Source organism: Sinohyriopsis cumingii, unplaced genomic scaffold (assembly GCF_028554795.1).
Source record: "Sinohyriopsis cumingii isolate HCF-2022 unplaced genomic scaffold, ASM2855479v2 utg000088l, whole genome shotgun sequence".
NCBI lineage: Eukaryota > Metazoa > Mollusca > Bivalvia > Unionida > Unionidae > Sinohyriopsis > Sinohyriopsis cumingii.
In genome coordinates, this window is record NW_028315869.1 from 482,666 (window position 1) to 506,031 (window position 23,366).

The 23,366-nt window shown below is 38.0% G+C and overlaps 1 protein-coding gene across 4 annotated transcripts in view; it reads left to right on the forward strand.

Annotated features, from left to right (window-relative positions):
* Positions 1-21,807, forward strand: part of LOC149774888 (uncharacterized) — a 59,314-nt gene extending 37,507 nt beyond the window's left edge. For 3 of the 4 annotated variants that reach the window (XM_089944637.1, XM_089944638.1, XM_089944639.1), the window contains exons 2-4: positions 8,220-8,337; positions 14,957-15,853; positions 20,986-21,807. In XM_089944637.1, the coding sequence (XP_089800763.1) occupies positions 8,289-8,337; positions 14,957-15,853; positions 20,986-21,266 (1,227 nt within the window). In that variant the 5' untranslated portion in view covers positions 8,220-8,288 and the 3' untranslated portion in view covers positions 21,267-21,807. Of the gene's footprint in view, positions 1-7,106; positions 7,129-8,219; positions 8,338-14,956; positions 15,854-20,985 lie in introns of those variants that run through there. The other variant, XM_089944640.1, reaches the window with a different exon arrangement.
* The last annotated feature ends 1,559 nt before the right edge of the window (positions 21,808-23,366 follow it).

A 23,366-nucleotide genomic window follows, 5' to 3' on the forward strand; every position in this document is an offset into this window, starting at 1 on the left:
TTTCTGTCATTCCAAACGTTTTAGGCATTCGACTCAAAGGCATAGCTAAGTAACTCATCGAATCTTTAAACTGCACTTGTCCCACTTGCATGAAAATGATTTTGGCTCCGTTCAAAGTGACTTTAGGACGTTCGGTGCCATGTTCCGTATAGTACCTCAAAAGAAACTGTCCATCGTATCCGGAGAAATTGTGAGCCATCACTGCGGCATGACGATGACAATCTCCATAACGTTCGATGTCCTCTTGGCTCCACGTCTTGTCGATGGGATCTAAGACCCATCGGGCGAAATCGTCTAGCGTGTTCGGTCCTCGAAAGATTTTTTCACGCCCTCCAGGAATCTTGCTGCAGTGAGGGCAATGACTGAAGATAGGTTCTTGAATGCACTTCTCGCACGCTCGATGAGCCACGCAGAAATTAGGAATGTGAATGCCAGTCTCTTGCATGCATTCGAAATCGAAAAAGATGAAATTGCCTTTCTTCTTGTGTCCATCCTCTTCCTCTGGTTGGGGTTGGTATTTTTGCACGTAGCATTCGTGTTCCAAGTCCACGATGTGGTGACAAATGTGACATTTTTTCTTTCCTGAACATACGTGTCCCTTGGCACTATTGGTATATAGGCCTTGTCCACACGTGCGGCACAATCTCAGCAGTTGACAAGCGCATTTCTTCTGTGAACCTTGCGTCTTCAAATGCTGTTGGTAACAGGCAGAGCTGACAAACGTGCGCAGACAAGTGAAACAATGCACTGGTTCTTGTCCTTCGCTCTGACAGGGTGGAGAGGCCAAACATCCTGAGCATTTCAATCCGCAATGCTTGTGTTGCTCTCGATTGTTATAGCCATAGTCACATTTCTCACAGTAATAACCGTATCCCAGGAATCCAGTGATAGTGGTAATGGTATCGAAATGGTCATCGTGATGATTGACGTGAATGTATTTTCCATCCTTAAAGTCTTTCCCTCGAAACAACAGAGACCCGCGCATTTCTTGAGGATGCACTTTCAAGGTGTATCGTGGAGCTAGGGCATCTTGCAATTTTTGCATTTCAGGAATGCCACAGGGTGTGTCTTTGGGCAGGCCAGCTTGTCGTAACAGGAGTTCTGCTTCGTTTCGTTGTTTGGCTCGGTCCGATTGTCGAATAGTTTTCCAGGCTCTTTTCCATTCTAACGTGTCGTTCTTGTTGGCATAGGTTCGTCCCACCACGATGGCTCGGGCTAAGCACATCTGGTCTTGAGGGTTGTGAATTCGGACGAGACTTGTTTTGGTGCTCGAAGCTCGTCCACCAATAACATCTTTTTGCGTCCAGTCCCTTGAGGAGGAGAGACGTGGGTCATGTCCAGTGTGGCTTTTCCATCGGTGATGTCAAACTGGTCATTGGATTGTTGTACGTGTTGAATCTTGTCCATGACTTTGGAAGCAGTCAATTCTGCAGGGGTGCTAAACTCGATCCAAACAGGGGATTTCAAACCGTCGTGTTCCATGGAAAGTCTCAAGCGATCGTCTTCTTTGGGTTGACATTGTCGCTTGAGTGTGGTGAGCAAAGAATCCCACACCCCGGTGATGAACCCTTCTGCTTTCTCTAACGGTACTTCAGCCTTGAAATCTTTAAACTTCACCGTGTATTTGTAAGCCGTGGTTCTAAATTTTCTAGAGGAGCGCTTTTCCGTCTCTCGAATGGAATAGTACTTTTCAGGGTTGACTAAGGGTTGTGAACTTCGTTTAGAGGGTTTGGATTCTGGTTCACTCATGTCCTCTTCAAAATCACTGGCATGAATTTGTGCCAAGACTTCAGCCCTGGTACGAGGCGATAGATCACGTTTCTGCCTCTTACTTTCTTCTTCTTTCTTCTCAAATGAATAGGATCGTTTCATCTTGAGTGAAAAACGCCAAATGACTCAAGTTTAAACACCATGGACTAATTTATAGTCATGGCAAACCAGCGTATATAAAAGGGTGTGTGTCTTGTCCTTTCACTATTCATTTCACTCTCAAACCGAGCACACCGATGGAAGAAACTACACAAATCGAACATTTCATCAGAGCTTTGCGAGGGGTCATTAGAAAATTCTCATCTGACCAGCTGACGGACTACTCTCCTTCCTTTCGAGATAAAAGTCAAGATACTTGCTATATCTGTCAGACGAAAGGGCATTGGTCTTCAGAGTGTCCAGACCGTTAAAAAAGAATAACATGGGTTAAAAGAGACAAAAGTCAAAATACGTGTTATTATTGTAAAGAAAAAGGACATTGGTCTCCAGATTGCCCAAAAAAGAAACAAGAGGAGTCAGAAGAAGAGAGGGATTCTTCAGAGAAAGAAGAAGAGGAAGAAGAGGAGGAAGAAAGCAGACAGGTGAAGAAAAAGAAACAGGAGAAGAAAAGAAGAAGGGAAGAAAGTGAGGAGGAAGAGGAGGAAAAGCCTGTGACGGTGAAGAAATTTAAAAAACAGAGAGACTAAACAATGAGACAGAAGAAGTGTATGAACTTTTTATAGTGCTCTGTTGTGAATTGTGAATTGGATTGTAAATATTTATAAAAGAATAAATTAGGTATAAAAAGGTAAGTGTCTTTGGGTTTTGATTTTAAAATAAGAACGTACACTCACGCACTCATACACAGACACGTACTATAGGGGTAAAATGGTTTTTTTGAGTTATTGGCAATTGAAAGTTTATCTCTTTTCGAGGAATGTGGGTGGCCCTGTAAAGGGCCTTTGGTTTTTGGTGTAGGGGTGAGTTTAAGCAATCAACTTTAACTGTCTTAAGCCTTTGCCACGGCCGAGGCCTACTTCTGGACTGCGTACTGTTGATGATGATGATGATGATTTGGTTGAAATCACTAAGGGTGGTACGGTAGGCTTAGTCACAGGGTTGGAGTGTTTAGCTCGGGAAGGTCGTATTCTCTTCGGTCGTGATAAAGAAGTCTGATACATTTGTTTCAGACTTCTTAACTCCGCTAAAATGTCTAACAGTACCGTGACCGTTGGATTTTCACACCCTTGTTTCTTTGCTGCTACTTCTTCTTCTTCTTGTTTTTTTTCTTACCTCTTCTTCTTGCTGTTGTTGCTGTAGGAGAAAAGCTTGTTCCGCTTCCTTTTGCTGTTGCATAAATTTATCCAATTCTTCTTTCTGTCTCTGTCTAAAATTCTCCACGTGTGGTAATGAAGAAGGAGACGAAGGTTCCGGAACAAATTCTTGCGAGGTAAGAAAATCCACAAAATCCCAATTTACCTCTTCTGAAAGTAAGTCCGGGTTCCCTTGGGCGGTCTCCACTGCTGGTGCACCCCAATGGATCGTTTTCTGAGTTTCCGTCATGTTGAATCACTGTCGCATAGATTGACTGCACACAGGCGCTAGCGAATCTATACAGACCACGTGACGTCACAGACTGCTCTCTTCGGATTGGATGCGGACTGACTGAATTTTGTAACGCGTGTTTGGAGTGGTGAATGAACTCAATCCGTTTCAATCCTTCCTGCCCCTATAAATAAACACAGTTCACTGCATTGATTCACCTGTTCTCGGCGCCTCAACATGTGGACCGACGTACACTCTTCCACCCTTGTGTCAACGATGATGTTCAGGACGGACATACCCATGTATGTCCGATCCAAATGGACAGTTATCCATAGGACAGACACCAGTCTGTGGATACGTAGGATTTACGTGGAGAGGCAAGGATGCCTGAAAAGAGTGTTAGTCTATGGACCTACCATTAGACGAAGCCTAAGACGAAGAAGATGTTGCAGATGCCCTTTATGTTAAGGGCATATTAACATAAACCCAAGGCCCTTTTCAGGGCCACCCACATTTCTCGAAAAGAGATCTACTTTCAATTGCCTACCCCATTTTTTTATTTTTTTTTGGGTTAAAAAAAAAAATAGAGACCCCTCCCTGTTTCAATTTTCGTATGTTCCCTTTCCATAGACCCTGTTCCATTTTCAATTCCCCTTGAGGCTAGAGTGACCCAAGACTTTTTCCCCATGTTCAATTCCCCTTGAGGCTAGAGTGTCCCAAGACTTTTTCCCATGTTAAATTCCCCTTGAGGCTAGATTGTCCCACGATTTTTTCCCATGTTAAATTTCCATTGAGGCTAGATTGTCCCAGGGGGTCCTGTAATGCTAATTCCCATTGAGGCTAGGGTATCCCTATTCACTACTTACAGTCCGTACGATTCATAACCACGTATGACTCATATAAATATTTGTCTAAACTTGCAAACGAAACATTTGACCTAGTTCATATGTCCGCTGTCAAACCACACAGTTTTCCTGAATTCTTGGGTTGGCCATCACCTGTACTGACTACACACCTACCTTATTGAATCCACCATGCGCACAAGTTTACAAATCAGCACTTCCGTCCTTGTATGGCCTTGATGGTCGCACCTGCTTCCATCCCCATACAAACAGCCAGACCGACAGCTTGATACATCCGCACACACACACACACACACAGACAGCTAAAATAAAACCAAAATTTTCATAATAACAGGTACGAAATTAAATTCTATAGACACATGCTACTAAATTAAACTCTTAATAGCATCTTCTAACACTTCTAAAGTTCATAACGTGTCAAATCCGCGTGGTGATAAAGGCAACATTTCAAGCTACGACATTAAAGTGAATATGCTTCAAATATCAAATAAAGTAAAAATGTAACACTTACCCCTATGGCTGTAGAACAAAATGGAGAACGTACACTACTTGACAAGATCCCAAAAGACAAATGTGTCAATTAAAAAAGAGACTTGCCTTAAATCAAATGGAGAATGAGTAATTAGAAAGGGTAAAATATCCGTGCATACCGCACTATTGTGTCTCTCGCCGCAAGCGATCTACGACGAGATACATGATAGTGCAGTCACTTAACTAAAAAAAAAGAATTATCCACCCTAGGTAACGTTGTACACATGTACGACGAAAATGATCAAATCGTTCTAAGGCGAAACCAAGTTAGTTCTTGCCTTATTCTGTGACAGTGTACAGTTATAAGCTGGGGATTTCAACAGTTCCAAATCATGACGCAGGACCACGCACCCCCATACTCCATGGTATCTACTGAAAATAGTTTTGATTTTATTCCATGTACTTCAACCAATATGTGATTAGAAGATGGGATCTCGACTGTTTCCAAGCTATGACCTACGGAAAGGTCCCCAGCGTGAGGGGCATGACCCATGATCTATATTGGATTTATAGGTATCTTTGATTTCCTCTCATTTTATTTAAATCTCAACGGTGTCCAAGTTGTGACCCAGGGGCAACATTAATCCCCGAGGCAAGACCATAGAGTGTAAATTATTATCGCGTATGTAATGGGCCCTGGCCGTGTTGAAGACAAACCAACTTCCAAATCGCTACCTACAATACCTAAAATATTTTTAATGTTATGAAAGGAATAGACCCAGCCCCTGTACCAACACTTTAAAATGGATTGTCTTCAAACTTGGATGAACCATCATGAAAAAAAGACAATTCATTATGTGACATGTGCGCTTAGTCATTTTGTCTTCTGTCAAGGTCATACGTATTACATCAATGTTTTTGGTCATGGGCTCGGCATGGACACCACGCATTTCTAAGAATGGAATGAGAGGAACTAATATTGCCCTTTCATTCGTTCGCAGGCCGTTAGCGCGTACGGTTACGATATCGAGCAATCTGTGTGTGTGTGTGTGTGTGTGTGTGTGTGTGTGTGTGTGTGTGTGTGTGTGTGTGTGATTTGGATTTTTAACGTAGCTTTAACAATGTATCAGTCATATCGCTACGATGTATGCAGTGTAACAGTTTATTGGGATGTCTAGCAGTGGGGCATCATGCCGCAGACATGTAGCATGGTGTCCCACCCAGTCACATTATCCTGACAACAGGCCGAACAGTCTTAACACTAGCCTCTTAATGCTGAGCGCCAAGTGAGGCAGCTGTAAGTACCATTTTTGTAAGTTTTTGGTATGACTCGGCCAGGGATCGAACCCACGACCTCCCGCATCCGAGACGGATGCTCTAACCACTAGGCCACCAGATATATCGCGCAACAGAGAGACTAAGATGTAAAACTAGAGAGAGTGTGATTTGGGTGTGGAATGTAGACATGGCAAATGGTCTTATAATCTTGACCCACGGTCCAGGAGTGGGGGTGGGGTAATGGGTATTATTATTATTATTAGAAGCACTTAACTAGGCTTGAAATATTTAACTGAGATATATTTTCTTTGAAACAGAAGTTGTTGTGCAGTTACAATGAAAAGTATATAAAATCCCAGTACGAATGGGGAACATGATACGGAAATCTAAATAATTACACCATTTAACAGACACAGAATGCATACATTGCAATATCAAGAATTCATTTGTAAAATGATCAATATGTGTTACATTTCATAACTGTATGTTTCACAAGGCAATATATTATTATTTTTTGTTTAAAATAACATATTTCAATAGATGCCTTTCGAAAAGGTCACTAGCAGACGATATTCTGCCCATTTTACATGGACGATGGGCAACCAAGCCATTTCTCACATATGCGACCATGAAAATTGTCCATTATGAACATGACACACTGAGGCAAAATCAACTTATAAATTACAAATATAGATACTAAGATAAAACCTGATGTGCGTTCTCCTTATACATGTATGTTGGGTTTTTTTGTGCAACAGTATATTGAGATTCAGTGAATTTATTTCAACTTTTAAACTCGAGTCCAAGGCTCGGCTAGTGTGGGTACGTGGAAAAGCCTGCCAGTAGCTTCTCGTGGGTCGGTGGTTCTTCCATGGGTTTTCCAGGGTTCTTCCTCCACCAGTTATAGTGGCCGCCATGTATAGCCTATATTGTGCTGAAAAATGGCGCTAAACCCTTGAACAACAACAACTTTTAAACACCATGTAAACTCAACGGAAAATCTGCCAGTATACCACAAATATGGCTACTGATGACGTCATTCGGGATCCATCTATTTTCTCAGATATTTCTATTTACTATCATCGGTACATAATAGGTACATTACTACACCCAGCCTAACATGGTGTCTCCACTTTCAGAACGCTTTACTAGCTACTGGAAAATACGATAAAGGAAGTTCTTTCTCTGTTGCCAGTAATGTGAGCCTCTTATGTAATCTCACGTCAGTATACATTCTTCCCTGTTTTAATGGTTAAATGTGGTGATTGGTACAAGATAGCTCACTGTATGTAGTATTTTATGACGGTTCTTAAAATACGTTTTTAAATCTTTAATTATATAGTTAATTCCTAAATCAACAACATTTATGTATTGTTTTTGCTATCGTTGTTGTTTCTGTTATTACTGTAAGTTTGTCTCCTTCGATATTTTTAACGATTTGAGATAGCGGCTAATTTAATGAAAGACTGGAGGAACAAGACCATGTTATAATCATTCAACGTGTCTGACATTATCAGCATCATCATTGTCTTTATTTTTGCTATTGTTATTAGTATTATTATTACTGGCTTAGGTTCAGTTTGGGGTTTTGTTTTCTTTTTTAAATAATTATTTATGGGGGGGGTACATTTAGTTCACGACGACGTAAGTTTTTTCTGGCATACTATGTTCATACTATTCTTTCTTGGGGGGCCCCGAGTGGTCTAAAGCGCTCTTCGTTATGGATCATTGCCAACTTACCTCTGTCTGCGTGGGTTTGAGTCTCGGGTTCGGCCAATGTAGGTATCTGAGAAAGCATGCCAGTGGCTTCTCGTCGGTCGGTGGTTCTTTCCGGGGTTTTCCCAGGTTCTTCCTCCGCCATGTATAGCCTATCTTGTGCTGAAAAATGACGTTAAACCCTACAACAACAACAATTATCTTTTCATAGTTTATCTATTCCCTGAACGGTGTGTTAACATTATAGTCCGCCTGAGTGCGTGGTAGCGATCCATGCTCTGAACGCTGTGTTAAGATTATAGTCCTCCTTAGGGTGTCTTATTAATGCATGCACTTAGAGTGTTTGAATCAATCGTATGGATTAGGAGAGCATGTAATCATAAAGTCGTGTTGACTATGGATCTTTTCAAATCTCAAGTCTATATCGTATCACGGCAAGATAGTATCACGACAAGATCACGAGAAGTTGGTATCACAAAAAGATAGTGTCACGATAAAAACAAAATGAATGGCACTGTGTTATTAAGGTATCTTAATGGCAAGATTTGTCAGGATTTGTTATATTTGTTATGATTGGTCGTATTTGCTTCTTTTTAGGTCTGATAGCCACCTTAAGTCGAATGATGCAGACCCAACTCTTGTAGTACAGCAGTTTTTTTGACCAACATGGGGGACGGAAAGTTCATGTCCAAACGGTGTTGCAGAATTTATATTGGTAATCAATAATCTAACCGTCTTAGTCTTTCTTTCCCCCTTATTGGGTACAGGCCAAACTTGAGAAGCTATTGCTCCCAGATTATTATAAAATAGACTATTTGCCGATTCCTAGCTAGATATAACAAGCTTTTCGCAAGAGTTGTCTCTCTTTGCTACTTAATCCGACAGAATTTATTATTACGCACGTTTACTGGGTTTTATGCACAATTTGAGTAAAGGACTCACGGTACTAATTCAGTTCCCATAGTAAACCTATGCAAACACCATAATATTAAAACTTCAATAACTTAAAATTATTGAGTGCTCATTATCAAACCTATATTTATCAGTATAGATGAAACCTGGATGTCAGCTTCTGTGTAGAGGAAAGAATATGAGCCGTGGCATTTTCTGGACCAGCATGTGTTTGAAACATGTGCTTTCAATTCCGCACCAAAGAGTTAGGTGCTAATTTTAGTAATGAGTGTTCCAAATTCAAGACTGTTAAAGGACTGAAATTCCATCAATAAAACAATGTCTCTATTTTTATTCACTTACAACTAGGATACGCTCTCAAAAGATTCTTTTTTCTACAACATAACTTAAATTATTAACCAATCCTGGTCAGCCTACAACATAACTTACATTATTAACCAATCCTGGTCAGCCTAACCCATATATACTCTATTTTATGTTCACCCATTTCCAGGCTGGTTCCCATTTTTCCATACCATTAGTACCGTGTGTCCTAAAAAGACACACACACACACACACACACACACACACCACTTAATATGATCGGCCTTGCAAATTAGCTATATTGGCACATATTCCATCTAGACTGTTCGAGAAAAATAATTCTCTAATTGAATAAAATAGAAATATGAAATAAAGTTTCCTATACAGCTGCAGTATCTTTCATAAAAGGCCAGCAACATATTTTAAAAATTTTATATTATATTATATTATATTATATTATATTATATTATATTATATTATATTATATTATATTTAGCCTTAAGGGACTAATTTCCATTCGATGCATATGTAGAATATGGTTATCCAGATTAGTTGTAATTTTAATCGCCACGTAATGAAGGCCAGACGTTCCAAATGCTGTCAATATTAGTTCAACTTTTAATTTACATTCTCTCATTAATGGCATGGATATGATTGAGGTTCATACTATTTAAGAAATACATACAGTGTTGGACTTAGGACCTTTCTCGAGCCAATGTGTGTGTGTGTGTGTGTGTGTGTGTGTGTGTGTGTGTGTGTACTCTGACAATAACAGCTATGTATCTCGTCCAAGTATGCAAACTATGGTGGGTAATATGTTCCACTGGTTACGCTGCGAATACAGTCATATAGCCATTTCCAGATTTTGTTTCGGAATAATTAAATCGAATAAACCTTTTGATCTAGAATACTAAATCTTGAAGGTTTTATTTACTTTACAAGCTCTTATGCAGTCATCAGTGACCTCACATAAATATGCTGTATGGAACAGTTAACACAAAGTTGACGGTATGAACAATCTTTATCACATACCGTGACTCGCATTCAGCAAATTTATGTCAGAGCTCAGTTTTTGTTTTGATTTTATTTATTTTATTATTTAATTATTTTTTGGGAGGGTGTAGATTTTTTATGTTTCATTGTTTGTTTTATTTTTGTTTTATTTTTTGTGGGTTTTTTTTTGGGGGGGGGGTACTGGAAGATTGTGTGCATTTAAACGATTGCTACTATAGGGTATGTTTCTGTATGTGTGCATTTAAACGATTGCTACTATAGAGTATATTTCTGTATGTGTGCATTTAAACGATTGCTACCATAGGGTATGTTTCTGTATGTGTGCATTTAAACGATTGCTACTATAGGGTATGTTTCTGTATGTGTGCATTGAAACGATTGCTACTATAGGGTATGTTTCTGTATGTGTGCATTTAAACGATTGCTACTATAGGGTATATTTCTGTATGTGTGCATTTAAACGATTGCTACCATAGGGTATGTTTCTGTATGTGTGCATTTAAACGATTGCTACCATAGGGTATGTTTCTGTATGTGTGCATTTAAACGATTGCTACTATAGGGTATGTTTCTGTATGTGTGCATTGAAACGATTTTTGCTACTATAGGGTATGTTTCTGTATGTGTGTGTTGAAACGATTGCTACTATAGGGTATGTTTCTGTATGTGTGTGTTGAAACGATTGCTACTATAGGGTATGTTTCTGTATGTGTGTGTTGAAACGATTGCTACTATAGGGTATGTTTCTGTATGTGTGTGTTGAAACGATTGCTACTATAGGGTATGTTTCTGTATGTGTGCATTTAAACGATTGCTACTATAGGGTATGTTTCTGTATGTGTGCGTTGAAACGATTGCTACTATAGGGTATGTTTCTGTATGTGTGTGTTGAAACGATTGCTACTATAGGGTATGTTTCTGTATGTGTGTGTGTTGAAACGATTGCTACTATATGGTGTGTTTCTGTATGTGTGTGTTGAAACGATTGCTACTATAGGGTATGTTTCTGTATGTGTGTGTTGAAACGATTGCTACTATAGGGTATGTTTCTGTATGTGTGTGTTGAAACGATTGCTACTATAGGTATATTTCTGTATGTGTGCATTGAAACGATTGCTACTATAGGGTATGTTTCTGTATGTGTGCATTTAAACGATTGCTACTATAGGGTATGTTTCTGTATGTATGTGTTGAAACGATTGCTACTATAGGGTATGTTTCTGTATGTGTGTGTTGAAACGATTGTTACTATAGGTATGTTTCTGTATGTGTGTGTTCCTTGGCCTTATTAACATGCAGCCACGATTGTAGCACTCCGCCTCTACACAGTGTCTTAAATACGGCTACTACTTAATTAATTATGACTATTTAAAATAAATTTCCCCATGAATTGTGGTATTTAATGGGTGACTTTAATGCAATAGAAACCAAGAATATATATTTGACTGTATTTCCAGCGTAATCGATGAAATGTGTGATGTGGAGCAATCGAAAATAGACGGCAACAAGACTTCAAACACAACCATAAAAAATGCTCTATGCTGGTTTGATGTACCTTAAGGTATCACGGTACCAATTGTTTTTCCATATACCTCAATGCTAATGTTTTGTGAAATAAATATTACTTTCTGTCCTACTTGGGCATGCGTGTCACACACTGTCATATAGAACAATGCTAGATTGTCAATTTGACAATGACATAACCAGGTACTCCATTGCATTTAAGAGAGATAACTCTACTGGAACTAGACAGGGGTAAGAGTTATCTAGTCACAACAAGCACATTTTCAGCCATGTGTACCATATTTTTAAAAAATCATAAAAAATAAAAAATATGATCTAGATAGAAATTAACACAAGCTCACATGTTGCCAAGAGGCTCAACTTTTTTTATAAGCCAAACAGAAAGTACAACTCTTACATAATGCACCAATCACAGCTAGTGTTGTTCTTTAATTCTGAATGCAATGTTCCATACACCTTAAGCTCCGCCCACCTGGACTTGCGCAATTGGTACCGTTATACCTTAAAGGACTGCAAAGGCAGATCTAAATGAATATAATGGAAGACAGGAGGAAATAAGGATTGGTTAGGTTTGGTTTGATTAAATGTTACGAACATAAGTAGGTTTTTGTTAGTGCCGAGGCAACTGGGTAACGTGCCTTGATCAAGTGACACATCACTGTAGCCGACTGGAACCGATGACAGGATTCGAATCTTTTCGATAGCGAGTCAGGCAGGCAGATAACTGAGCCACATAATTTTAAATAAATTCTTGCATGCGCTAGATACAAAGTATCCAACTAATTGCAAAACTAGGACTATTCAAGACCAGAGTATCTACATCGTTCAGTGAGCTACTTCTTTCCTTTTTTTTTCTTTTTTTAATTTTTTTTTATTATTAAAGAAAATATAGTCTAAAGGAGAAAAATGACCAAACTTTGATGAGCTTTGAACCACAACTTTAGAGGGTATTCCGCACTTAATTTAAGCAAATCCCTCATATACAAATTAGACGAAACTGATAATCGTGCTTCACCCAAATAGGTGTAGAGGGCTCAAGGAGAGAAGAGGTCCCCCGTCCCATATTGTTTTCAATCATGGAGGTTGGAGGAGGTGGAGGCGGAAAGCTAAAGGTTGAAGAGATATGTATTTTAGACTTGAAAATTTACAAGTGTAATAGTTTCAAGAACAAATAAGTGGATAGGGACTATAATTTCTTACATGCTGCAGAAAAGATATAATGGGTACAGTTATTAGGAAGGCACGGAGCAAAAGTATATGTAACTCAGCAGGTTTTTATTGTGATCGCGAATGGAATTTATTGTCAATACATTTAAATGGATAAACCTGAAGAAAAAATTGACCTGTCAGACACATCGCACTTACTGGCCTTACTGACCGCTCCGGTGGCCTAGTGGTTAAAGCGTCCGCCTCGGATTCGGGAGATTGCGGGTTCGATCCCCGGCCGAGTCATGCCAAAGACTTATAAAAATGGTACTAACAGTTCCTCACTTGGCGCTCAACATTAAGAGGCTAGTGTTAGGACTGGTCGGCCTGGTGTCAGGATAATGTGACTGAGTGGGAAACCATGCTACATGTCTGCGGCATGATCTCCCAGTGCTAGACATCACTATAAACTGCCACACTGCAGACATCGTAGCGATATGACTGAAAAATTGTTCAAGCTACGTTAAAAATCCGAATCACACACACACATACAAACACTGACCTTGCTCAGCAAGTCATTACGTCGTTACCTATAACCATTTATAGACGGGTTGGAGTTTATAAACTGAATCTTACCTCATTATCTATAACCAATTAGGGACGGGATGGAGTTTATAAACTAAAATTTACCTCATTATCTATAACCAATTATAGACGGGGTGGAGTTTATGAACTGAATTTTAACTGATTACCTATAACCAGTTAGGGACGGGGTAGAGTTTATAAACTGAATTTTACCTCATTACCTATAACAAGTTAGGGACGGGGTGGAGTTTATAAACTGAAATTTACCTCATTATCTAAAATCAATTATAGACGGGATGGAGTTTATAAACTGAAATTTACCTTATTACATATAAACAGTTAGGGACGGGGCGGAGTTTATAAACTGAAATTTACCTTATTACATATAACCAGTTAGGGATGGGGCGGAGTTTATAAACTGAAATTTACCTTATTACATATAACCAGTTAGGGACGGGGCGGAGTATATAAAACTGAAATTTACCTCATTACATATAACCAGTTAGGGAAGGGGCAGAGTTTATAAACTGAAATTTACCATCATTACATATAACCAGTTAGGGACGGGGAGGAGTTGGCAATCTGATCTTGATCTTTATCTCATTACCAATTAGGGACGTAATGCAGTTTATAAACTGAAACCTGGGTGAGCAGTTACATAATGTGGGACAACATTCGGAATATCTGCCTCAAACTGAATTAAAATAAACATATAGTTATATAATATGGAACATCATTCGGAATTGTTAACACAAATTAAATTAAAATACACAGATATGTAGTAATTTGCAGTTACACAGACTCAAAATTTTGTATTGAAGTTTCCTCGAATCTGATCTTTGCGTACATAAGAATGTAAAATTTCAATATTTTTGAGATGCTAGAAAAGATTTTCTTATGTAAATGAATTTGTGTGATGTTAAGAGTAAATTTCGGAAATGATGTGTCATTTACATTCATCGAGTGTCAGTTGTATTAGCTATTTACAGACTCCAATACACGAGTTACAAGCGACTTTTATGGAATGTATAACTAAAGAGTTCAGAGACCTGGGCTCGCGGTCTACGCACATTCAAAGTTATATATTCCGTTCTATTGATGTAGCTCTATCTTTTCCTTGTTTTATTTCTTTTGTATTAGAGAAGTTTTAGGGAATCATTTTTCTTTTTGCTCTCAGATTTTTTAAAGTTTTGGGAATTCTGTCACCCTGAGTATATCCAGAGTTCAGAGTTGTGCAATGACTTTAAAAAGTAATTTTTTTTCTCCAAAATCTGTATGCATATTAGCGGCAGATTGACATGTCATACTTGGGTTCCAACAAGCCGAGAGTTAATCGGACTGGTCTGTTACCAAGTATCATTTTACCATTTGTTACTAGTATTCGCTGTGGAAAGATGTAAAATCATTTTTATCAGATATGTTCAATCATGCTGTCTTTTCATTGTCATAAAAAATATACAACGGCAACATGCTTTGTATAACCGACCAATCAGATTCGCTGTAGTTGTAATTTTGTTGTGGATTTGTTAAAACTTAATTAATGGCATGTGAAGCTGGCATAAACCTAAAAGAATTAAACTTTATTGATATTGTTTCCGATGTTAGCGAGCAGCAGTGATAAAAAGACACACGTGAGACAAATTCATAAAATGTTTTGATAATTTTCGCTAATGTTTGTGTATGGAAATATATTGTATTGCTTATTTTACGTATAACCGTAAAGACAAGAACATAAACTGTAAATATTTTGTATCCCGCAGTGTTTAATGATTAGATAATAATTTAAATGTGTTAGACAGACATACAAACAGACATTTTTTTTAATGAGGTTAATATTTATTTTTTTGCAGTTCTTAGTTTAGTTGGCTTAGGGACTGTTTATTTCCTTTTAACAAACTCTATGACAATTCCGGGCTTAATTGCAAAATATGGATCCACTGAGCAGAACAAGAAAAGTCGACAGACAGAAACAAGTATAGATTGTGACTCAAACCAGCTCGCTAATAGCAGTAATACGGATATAGTTAAACATAGGCAACTGCTCTTTGGTGACAGTTCAAAGACGGAAAATAGGTCACAGTTATTAAATGGACGCATATGGAAGAAACCCAAACTCATTTCAGATGTAAATTGTTGTACGATTAATGAAGAAATCCGGAACATGTGTAATATTAATTTGACGAATGCTGGTCTGTTACACATTTATACACCCAAGAAAAGATTTCATGTGAACCGGACCACTGCGTTGAATTGCATCCCTACCAGGACGAGTCCTTCTTTTAAAATCTGTATCTACCCACGAGAAAGGGATATATTTATATCAGCATCTTTGATGACCCAGGGCGTATGGGATGGTGGACAAACAAACTTAATCCAAACGGCGTTAAAAAAATTCCCAGAAGCCATTTTCATCGACATTGGGGCTAATATTGGATACTTTTCACTTCTTGCCAGGGCCATGGATCGAGCCGTAATTGCTATCGAACCAACCAATGAAAACTTCCTCCATCTTGAAGAAAGTGTGGCTAGCAACAATTTCCTCGGCGATATTCTTCTTCTGAGGCATGCAATAACGGACAGACGGACATCTGTAATTATGGGTCAAAATAAACGAAACCAAGGAGGTGTTCCGATCATCAAAGAGGGGAATCGTGATGTAATTGATTGGAACAGTTTGACATCAGTAACTATGGATGACCTTTTGAACCTTCTTCTTACCAATGAGGTCATCATCAAAATGGACATAGGTAAGGTATTTCCCCGTGAAAAGCTGCATGGAAAATGTCCGTTATTAAACAAAAAAAAAATACTTAATTTTTTTCTTAAATATTAATTGATACAGTTTGGAATGGATAGACTTGGCATTTTCTTTTTTGTGGAGTATTTGAAATTTATAATCTCCAAAAAGATCAAGAAATGGTTAGAATTATAACACATTTGAAATACAGACAGATACAAGCAAAATGTTCCTATTTCATTAGTAATGTAAGGATTACCCAGTGGATGTTACAGCTAAAGCATCCACAACAAACGGTATTTTTGCACACAGAACGTTTATGGGCATTATTAATGACGTGTACCCTACTACTTAACTCCTTTTCATAAAAGAACACAGAAAACATTTGCGTCACTACAGCATATTATACATTTTAGTTTTAATATTTTTTGTGTATCAAATGGGCCAATAAGTATATGATTATACACGTGTGACAGTTGTATCTAAATGATACCAAAATTGTTAAAGATCTTGAAGAAATGTAATTTTATATGAAGTGATAATCAATTTTATATACTTTTTTTTTTAAATTAAATGTAAGTAGCTGCAGATGGAACATCGGTAGAAACAATCTAGGCATCTTAAGCAATGGACATTTTTGGATCTTTTGCAGTCTTTGCATTAACATTAAATCTCAGTTGATTTCAACAGTTTGTTGAAATATTTCACAAGATCAGAGGACGTCTGAAAAGGAAACCAGCTGAGATAAATAGCTGAAACATTATTATCTTTAGTCGTTGATGTACAAAGCTAACCTTGAATCGAATGAGTTTTTCAAGATGGCAGCCTTCAGTTTGAAGAAAGCATTTTCCCCATATTTTTACTTTAAGTGATATTTTGAATTAATGGTTTAGTGCAACAAATAATCCGTCTAAAAGCTATTTATTTTGGCCGATTTTCTTGTCTGAGAGGCTCCGGTTTCATCAAACGTTCTGACCGACTGCAACGATTGGTTGAGGCATACGGCCACTGCGAGAATGCTTTAAGTAGTCTGCACGCTCGCAGTCTGTAAACAGACAACTGGGCATATCTAATACTTCTGTTATTCCTCATTTATAAGACCTCCCAACGGCAGTAAATCTTACAGGGGTAAATTTATAGAGAATTCCTTTTATTAAAAATGCCATTGTGGCGGAAAAGCCGTAATAGTTTCGTTCCGTCTGAAAGAAATATGCATATTGTCTGGAACGCTCGTCACTCAGGATGGCAAAATTGTGTTAAAGCAGCGGAGCATCCACATGGAAAATCAAATGAGTAACATAATCACTCTGAAATAAACACGTACAAGTAACGTTTGGTAAGAAATGAAAATATAAATTATTCGAGACTTTAGATATCACAGCTGCATTTCATTACAAATATTGGTGAATTTATATTCCTGGTGAAGAACTTAAAAACAAATAGTAATATGTTTATATGAATGTGTTCATAAAACACGATTCCGTAACCATAGTGTCTAAAAATTTACATGACCCGACGATCAAGGATAACATGGCGGGGAGACAGTTACCTTAAAGCAAACTAATTTGTTTTCTTTTTCGCTGTTCTTCATGCACACTCATCACGTGGGCAATGTTAATAACTGACCACATGATCATCGTGGTACATACAATGATATACACCCTACTCAAATTTAAATTGAAGCTTGACCAAGCAAAACGGTCAGCGCGTATTCTTGCCGTCCCTTTCTAACATTTAAAGAACTATTAAAGTTTTAAAATTGTTCAAGGACATAATATAATTAAAACTGTGAGCATAGTAATGTTTCCAGTCTGGCACTTATGACAGATTGTGAGCCTTACTATCAAAACTATGTTATTAATTGTTACTATTTTAATCCCGACAGCGGCTAATCAGGTAGACCTGGACATGCTGAGATTACTTCGGTGGCAATGCTTCATTTAAAAGTAACGAGCCACAAAGAAATACATGCTTTGCGACATTTTAAATGTTATCTCTTTTCAGTGCTAACCTGAGTGAGGCATATCATGACCTATTTTGTCATTCGTATGCACTATAGTACGCGCGCGCGCGTGTGTGTGTGTGTGTGTGTTGTTGTTGTTGCTGTTGTTGTTGTTGTTGTAGGGTTTAACGCCATTTTTCAGCACAAGATAGGCTATACATGGCGGCCAGTGTAAATGGTGGAGGAAGAACCCGGGAAAACCTCAGAAAGAACCACTGACCTACGAGAAGCTAATGGCTAGCTTTCTCACGTACCGAGATTGGCCGAGCCCGAGACTCGAACCCACGCAGAGGTGAGATGGCAGTAATCCGTAGCAGTGAGCGCTTTAGACCACTCGGCCACTCGGGTCCCCTCTGTGTGTGTGTGTGTGTGTGTGTGTGTGTGTGTGCGTGCGTGCGTGCGTGTGTGTATGTAGAGAGAGAGAGATCAGACATGTTATGAGCAAGTTGTGAACTCTGACTTCACCTCTATCATCACAAGCAGTATTGCGACTACTTCAACAGACAATGAATATAAGGGAACAAGGCAGATGGATGGATGGATTGTAACACGCTAGGTGTATTATAACATCTGACTATCACGCAAAGTAAACAAATGCGTCGGTCTGACTTAAGATCGATGTTTCCCCTATTTCCAAATACCTCAAGACAACAGTCGTTGTCAACTGAAGGGTTTTTATATATCACAATATTGTTTCGTTTAATCAACTAATGACCACACACATTCACGAGACTCTAATTTCACACTTACATAGCTTTTCTTCCTTCATGTTTGTATAATTTATCAGTCATAGATCGGTATTTTATGCCGCGTAAGACAAAGCATGATACAAACATTTTATGAACGCTCCTATCACAAAGGGCTAAACATTTATAAGTGAGAGTATCCAGAGAATTCCGTGTGTTAAGAAATTAGTGACGGTCCTCTTTACGAATCTAGTCCATGCTATCATGAATACTGTATATTATGACCTATGATCATAATAATTGCTTAATTGCTTTGTTTGATACATATCTTCCCAACACCAACTCCCCGTAAGGCAGAAATCAATAAAATCTAATAAAACTATAGAGAGGAATAAATAACATATACCCCACGTTTGTTACAGTTATTTGTTATTATTGTTATTTGTTATCAGCACATTATTGTCTACATGTGACAAATAAAGTAAAATTCTAACATTTTAAAAGTGAAGAATTGCACCGAATAAAAACCCCATTCGGAATATAAGCCCCTCACAATAAATGTAAACTTGACATACAACAAGCTAAAGATATTATTAACATTCTATAAAATTTTCTCTGAAACAAAATGTAATGATTAGAAAAGTCAAATCCATAAAAGGTTCCAAGGTGACAAATTTTCAAAATATCGTTTTTTATATTCGATTATTCGATCTCAAGCTTTGGAAAGCAGAGGTTGCGTTCAATGTTGACAATTTATGTCCTTAACTGTATTGTAAAAAGAGCAGTAACACAGAACTGAATCGTGTCATCCACCTTATGCATGTCTTCCAGGTATTAAAAGTTAGGTCTATGGGGTGTCAACATTTTTTTCATAATGTTTCACGTTTTAACAAGTGATGTCTTTGTCTTATGGTTAACCCACTCATAATCACCATCCCCTTCATCATCGTCATCGTTATCATCGTCGTAGTCATAATTGCTATCATTATTATCATTATCGTGGTCCTAAAGCGTCGGGTCTATATAATCATTTTCGTCTGTGTGATATTTTTAAACGTCCAGTTAATTCTGTGTAATCCAGATATGTTCCAAATGTATTCCGAATGAAAACTGAAATGTCCTTATGTGCTAACACCACAGAAGAATCAGTTTTAAATCCAAATGTCCTCTACTTGAATTCACGATCAGTCCAAAGATATTAAGTCCAAAATGTTTCACAGTAAATCCAAATAATTAAATCTAAAATGTCCTTGAACTTTTGACCATAAATCCAAAGGATATTAACATATCTAAGTCTTGAATAAATGTTATGGCACTGTGGTTCCAACGAATGATATCAAATAAAATAAATAAAGCCTCCCAACACTCTTTCAAGACAAATATCAACTTTAAAAATGAGTGTTTCCGCATTCTACTTCACTCTACATAGAAATATATATTGAGCTAACTGAGCTCATACGCCGTTTCTAAAATGTGTTTCCAGACTTTTAAGTCACTCATCTGAATTTTAAAATAGCAACAACAGTGAACAAGTCAATAATTGCTGCCAATCAGGAACTAGTTCATTCGGATCTCTTCGGAGTACGAATGTCTTTCTTGGATCATCATCACGTGATGTTTACTACATTGATTAATGAAATAGTACGACATAGTATACATGATTCATTTCTGCAGTACTACCCATTCATAGGACATTACCATTTGAAATAAATGTCATTGACTAAATGACTCTTATTTAACTCATTATTTTAAAAATATTATACATAAAAGAGATATATGCAAAAAAATAAACGCTCCATTCTAGTTGTAGTCGCTTCTTAACACTACTACTACTACTACTACTACTACTACTACTAATAATAATAATAATAATAATAATAATAATAATAATAATAATAATAATAGCAAAAGAAGAAAATGATGACGTTGGCGGCGATGAAGGTATAAGAGAGAGATTTAGATTTTTAACGTAGCTTTAACAATTTTAGTCATATAGCTACGATGTCTGCAGTGGGAAGTTTATAGCGATGTCTACCATCATGTCCCACCCAGTCACATTATCCTGACACCAGGCCAACCAGTCTTAACACTAACCTCTTAATGCTGATCACCAAGCACGGCAGATGTTAGTACAATTTTTTATAGTCTTTGTTATGCTTCGGTCTGGGTTCGAACCTGAGACCTTCCGCATCCGAACCGTACGTTCTCACCACTTAGATCACCGGAGAAGGCTACACGATGAAGGTATAGAGCTGGGTGGTGCAGTGCAATTTGCGAACCCGGATTCGAGTCTCATTCTCTAGATAGCCGAATGATAAATTTCTAACATGCATAATAATTCTCTCTCTCTCTCTCTCTCTCTCTCTCTCTCTCTCTGTCTCTCTCTCTTATTAGATCTTTTCATCTTTTAAAACGATAGAAGGATTAATCCACCTTGTTCTATTTCTCTTTCAGAGGGCTACGAATGCAGAGCTCTACGAACTTCCAATGAGTTTTTCAAGCATGTGAAAGTCCGATACTTGTTCATGGAATGGTTCATCATGGTTGAATTCAGGAACCTACCCGACACAGCCTGTACACCACAGTTTATTCTAGACACCTTAAAAAATATGGTTAACCTCGGCTTTTCTCCCTACTCGGAAGAAACCGGAGAAAAATTGGATATTGCAAACTGTTGGTCGTGGAAGACTAAAGATATATTCTGGGCACCTCAAGACTCTCCAAAGCTGTTTTAATACTGACGACGTAGATGCCTCCCTTTCCAAACTTTACTCCAATATAGCGGCATTAGTTAAACATCATTTATAACATTGTTTGGTTAGGTGTTTAAGTGATAGGTAATTTGGTGCCTAGAAGATTGGATGAAAGTGGAGTAAAGAACACAACAAGTTAGCCGATCGGGACTAATCCTCTGCTAGGATTCCAACCAACACCCTTTCCATCGCGAATCCGGCACACTAAATTTTAAAGTGGTTTTGCTATTATTAGCTGAAACAAAGTGAGAGACTGTTTTCTAGATTTTTAAAATTAGCTTTCAATGATAAAATTATTTTCCACTGTATAAACAAACTTTAACCGGTGGGAGCAACAAAGGGTAATAACCAATGTAACTACCGTTATGATATTGTTCATTCATGGGTACTCACTTCTAATATCCACGACAAGTGTGGTCTCGCACGAGAATGATACAAAATTCTCATCGCAAGTCATTCATGTGTACTATTCAATCAAATATACAGCAAATATTAAACCTGTTGAAGGTCAACTAAAAAACCACAGTGTTTCAGATTCTTTATATTGATAGTGCACACTAGTGTGTGTGTGTGTGTGTGATTTGGATTTTTAACGTAGCTTTTACAATGTTTCAGTCATATTGCTACGATGTCTGCAGTGTGGCAGTTTATAGTGATGTCTAGCACTGGGGCATCATGCTGTAGACATGTAGCATGGTGTCCCACCCAGTCACATTATCCTGACAACAGGCCGGCCAGTACTAACACTAGCCTCTTAATGCTGAGCGCCAAGCTAGGTAGCTGTTAGTACCATTTTTATAAGTCTTTGGTATGACTCGGCCGGGGATCGAACCCACGACTTCCCGCATCCGAGGCGGACGCTCTAACCACTAGGCCACCGAAGCGGTACAGTGCACACTAGAATAGACATTAGTCATTTTCAGATGACCTCTAAGAATTATAAAGTTATTGCACTACTCCCGGATCAGTGTCCGCATTACAGTTGGTGTCCAAAAGCATATACATGTATATGTCTTCGGCCTCACTGACCCTCAACCATTCCTTCTTCTTAGGACCTAGGCAATATTTTGGAGTGGGTTTCATACCATGTACTTCCTGGAGAGAGAGCTCATGGGATTACCTTTGTATTTTTTTTAAATATTGGTTATTTTTTTTCCCGTAGAAATTTTTTTTTTTTTTTTTTTATCACACTATAAACACTGTCATACCTGGAACCAAGAAACTTAGTAAGAGACGAGTTTTCACAAATACTACACCTTCATTGCAAATATTGGTCACTGACATATTTCACGCCTACAATGTTAGGTTACATTTTGTCTTTTATGTGCATTTCTCAAGTACTATTCAAGCTAGAATCGTCAGTCTAGTTGATTGTATCCATTTACACCCTCAACAAAAGTAGATTATATTTCATGCTTTACTGACTTAAATTCTGTGTGACCTACATTACATTTCGCATTTTTACAGGCAAAGGTTGAGTTTTTGTATCTAGAACTATGAAATTTTGGGAGGTGATTCGTCTTGATACGCACTACAACCTCGTTATAAAGTGGGTCACAGTGACCCATATTTAACATTTTCCTCGCTTATGTTAACATTTTGCATTCACTTCCTTTATGCACGCCATGTGCATCTTATCATGACTAAAATCATGAAATTGGATGAGGGGATGCATCTTGATAAGCGCTACGCTATGATTTTATGAGTAGGTCGTTGTGACCCATTTTGAGGATGATATGCGACGTTGTTGTTTCCACACCCTTCCAACAAAGAAGCTCATCGTGACCTATATTTTGCCTTTTACTTTCTATTATTAAGTCATTTCATTTAAATTGTGCCTAAATGAGATTTTGGCGTAATATGTACATACTGTCGTATTTAGAATCATGAAACGTGGTGACTGGATGACCCTTGATAAGTTCTAAGTCTTTATTGCAAAATAGGATGTTTGTGGCCTATATTTAATGCATAAGTGACTTTGTTGAAAATTTGTGTTTTAAGTTATTTATCGGGTGCTGTGTATAATAAAACTTGCATATCGGATGCGTCGTTACTAGTAACACACCCTAAGTACGAAAAAGA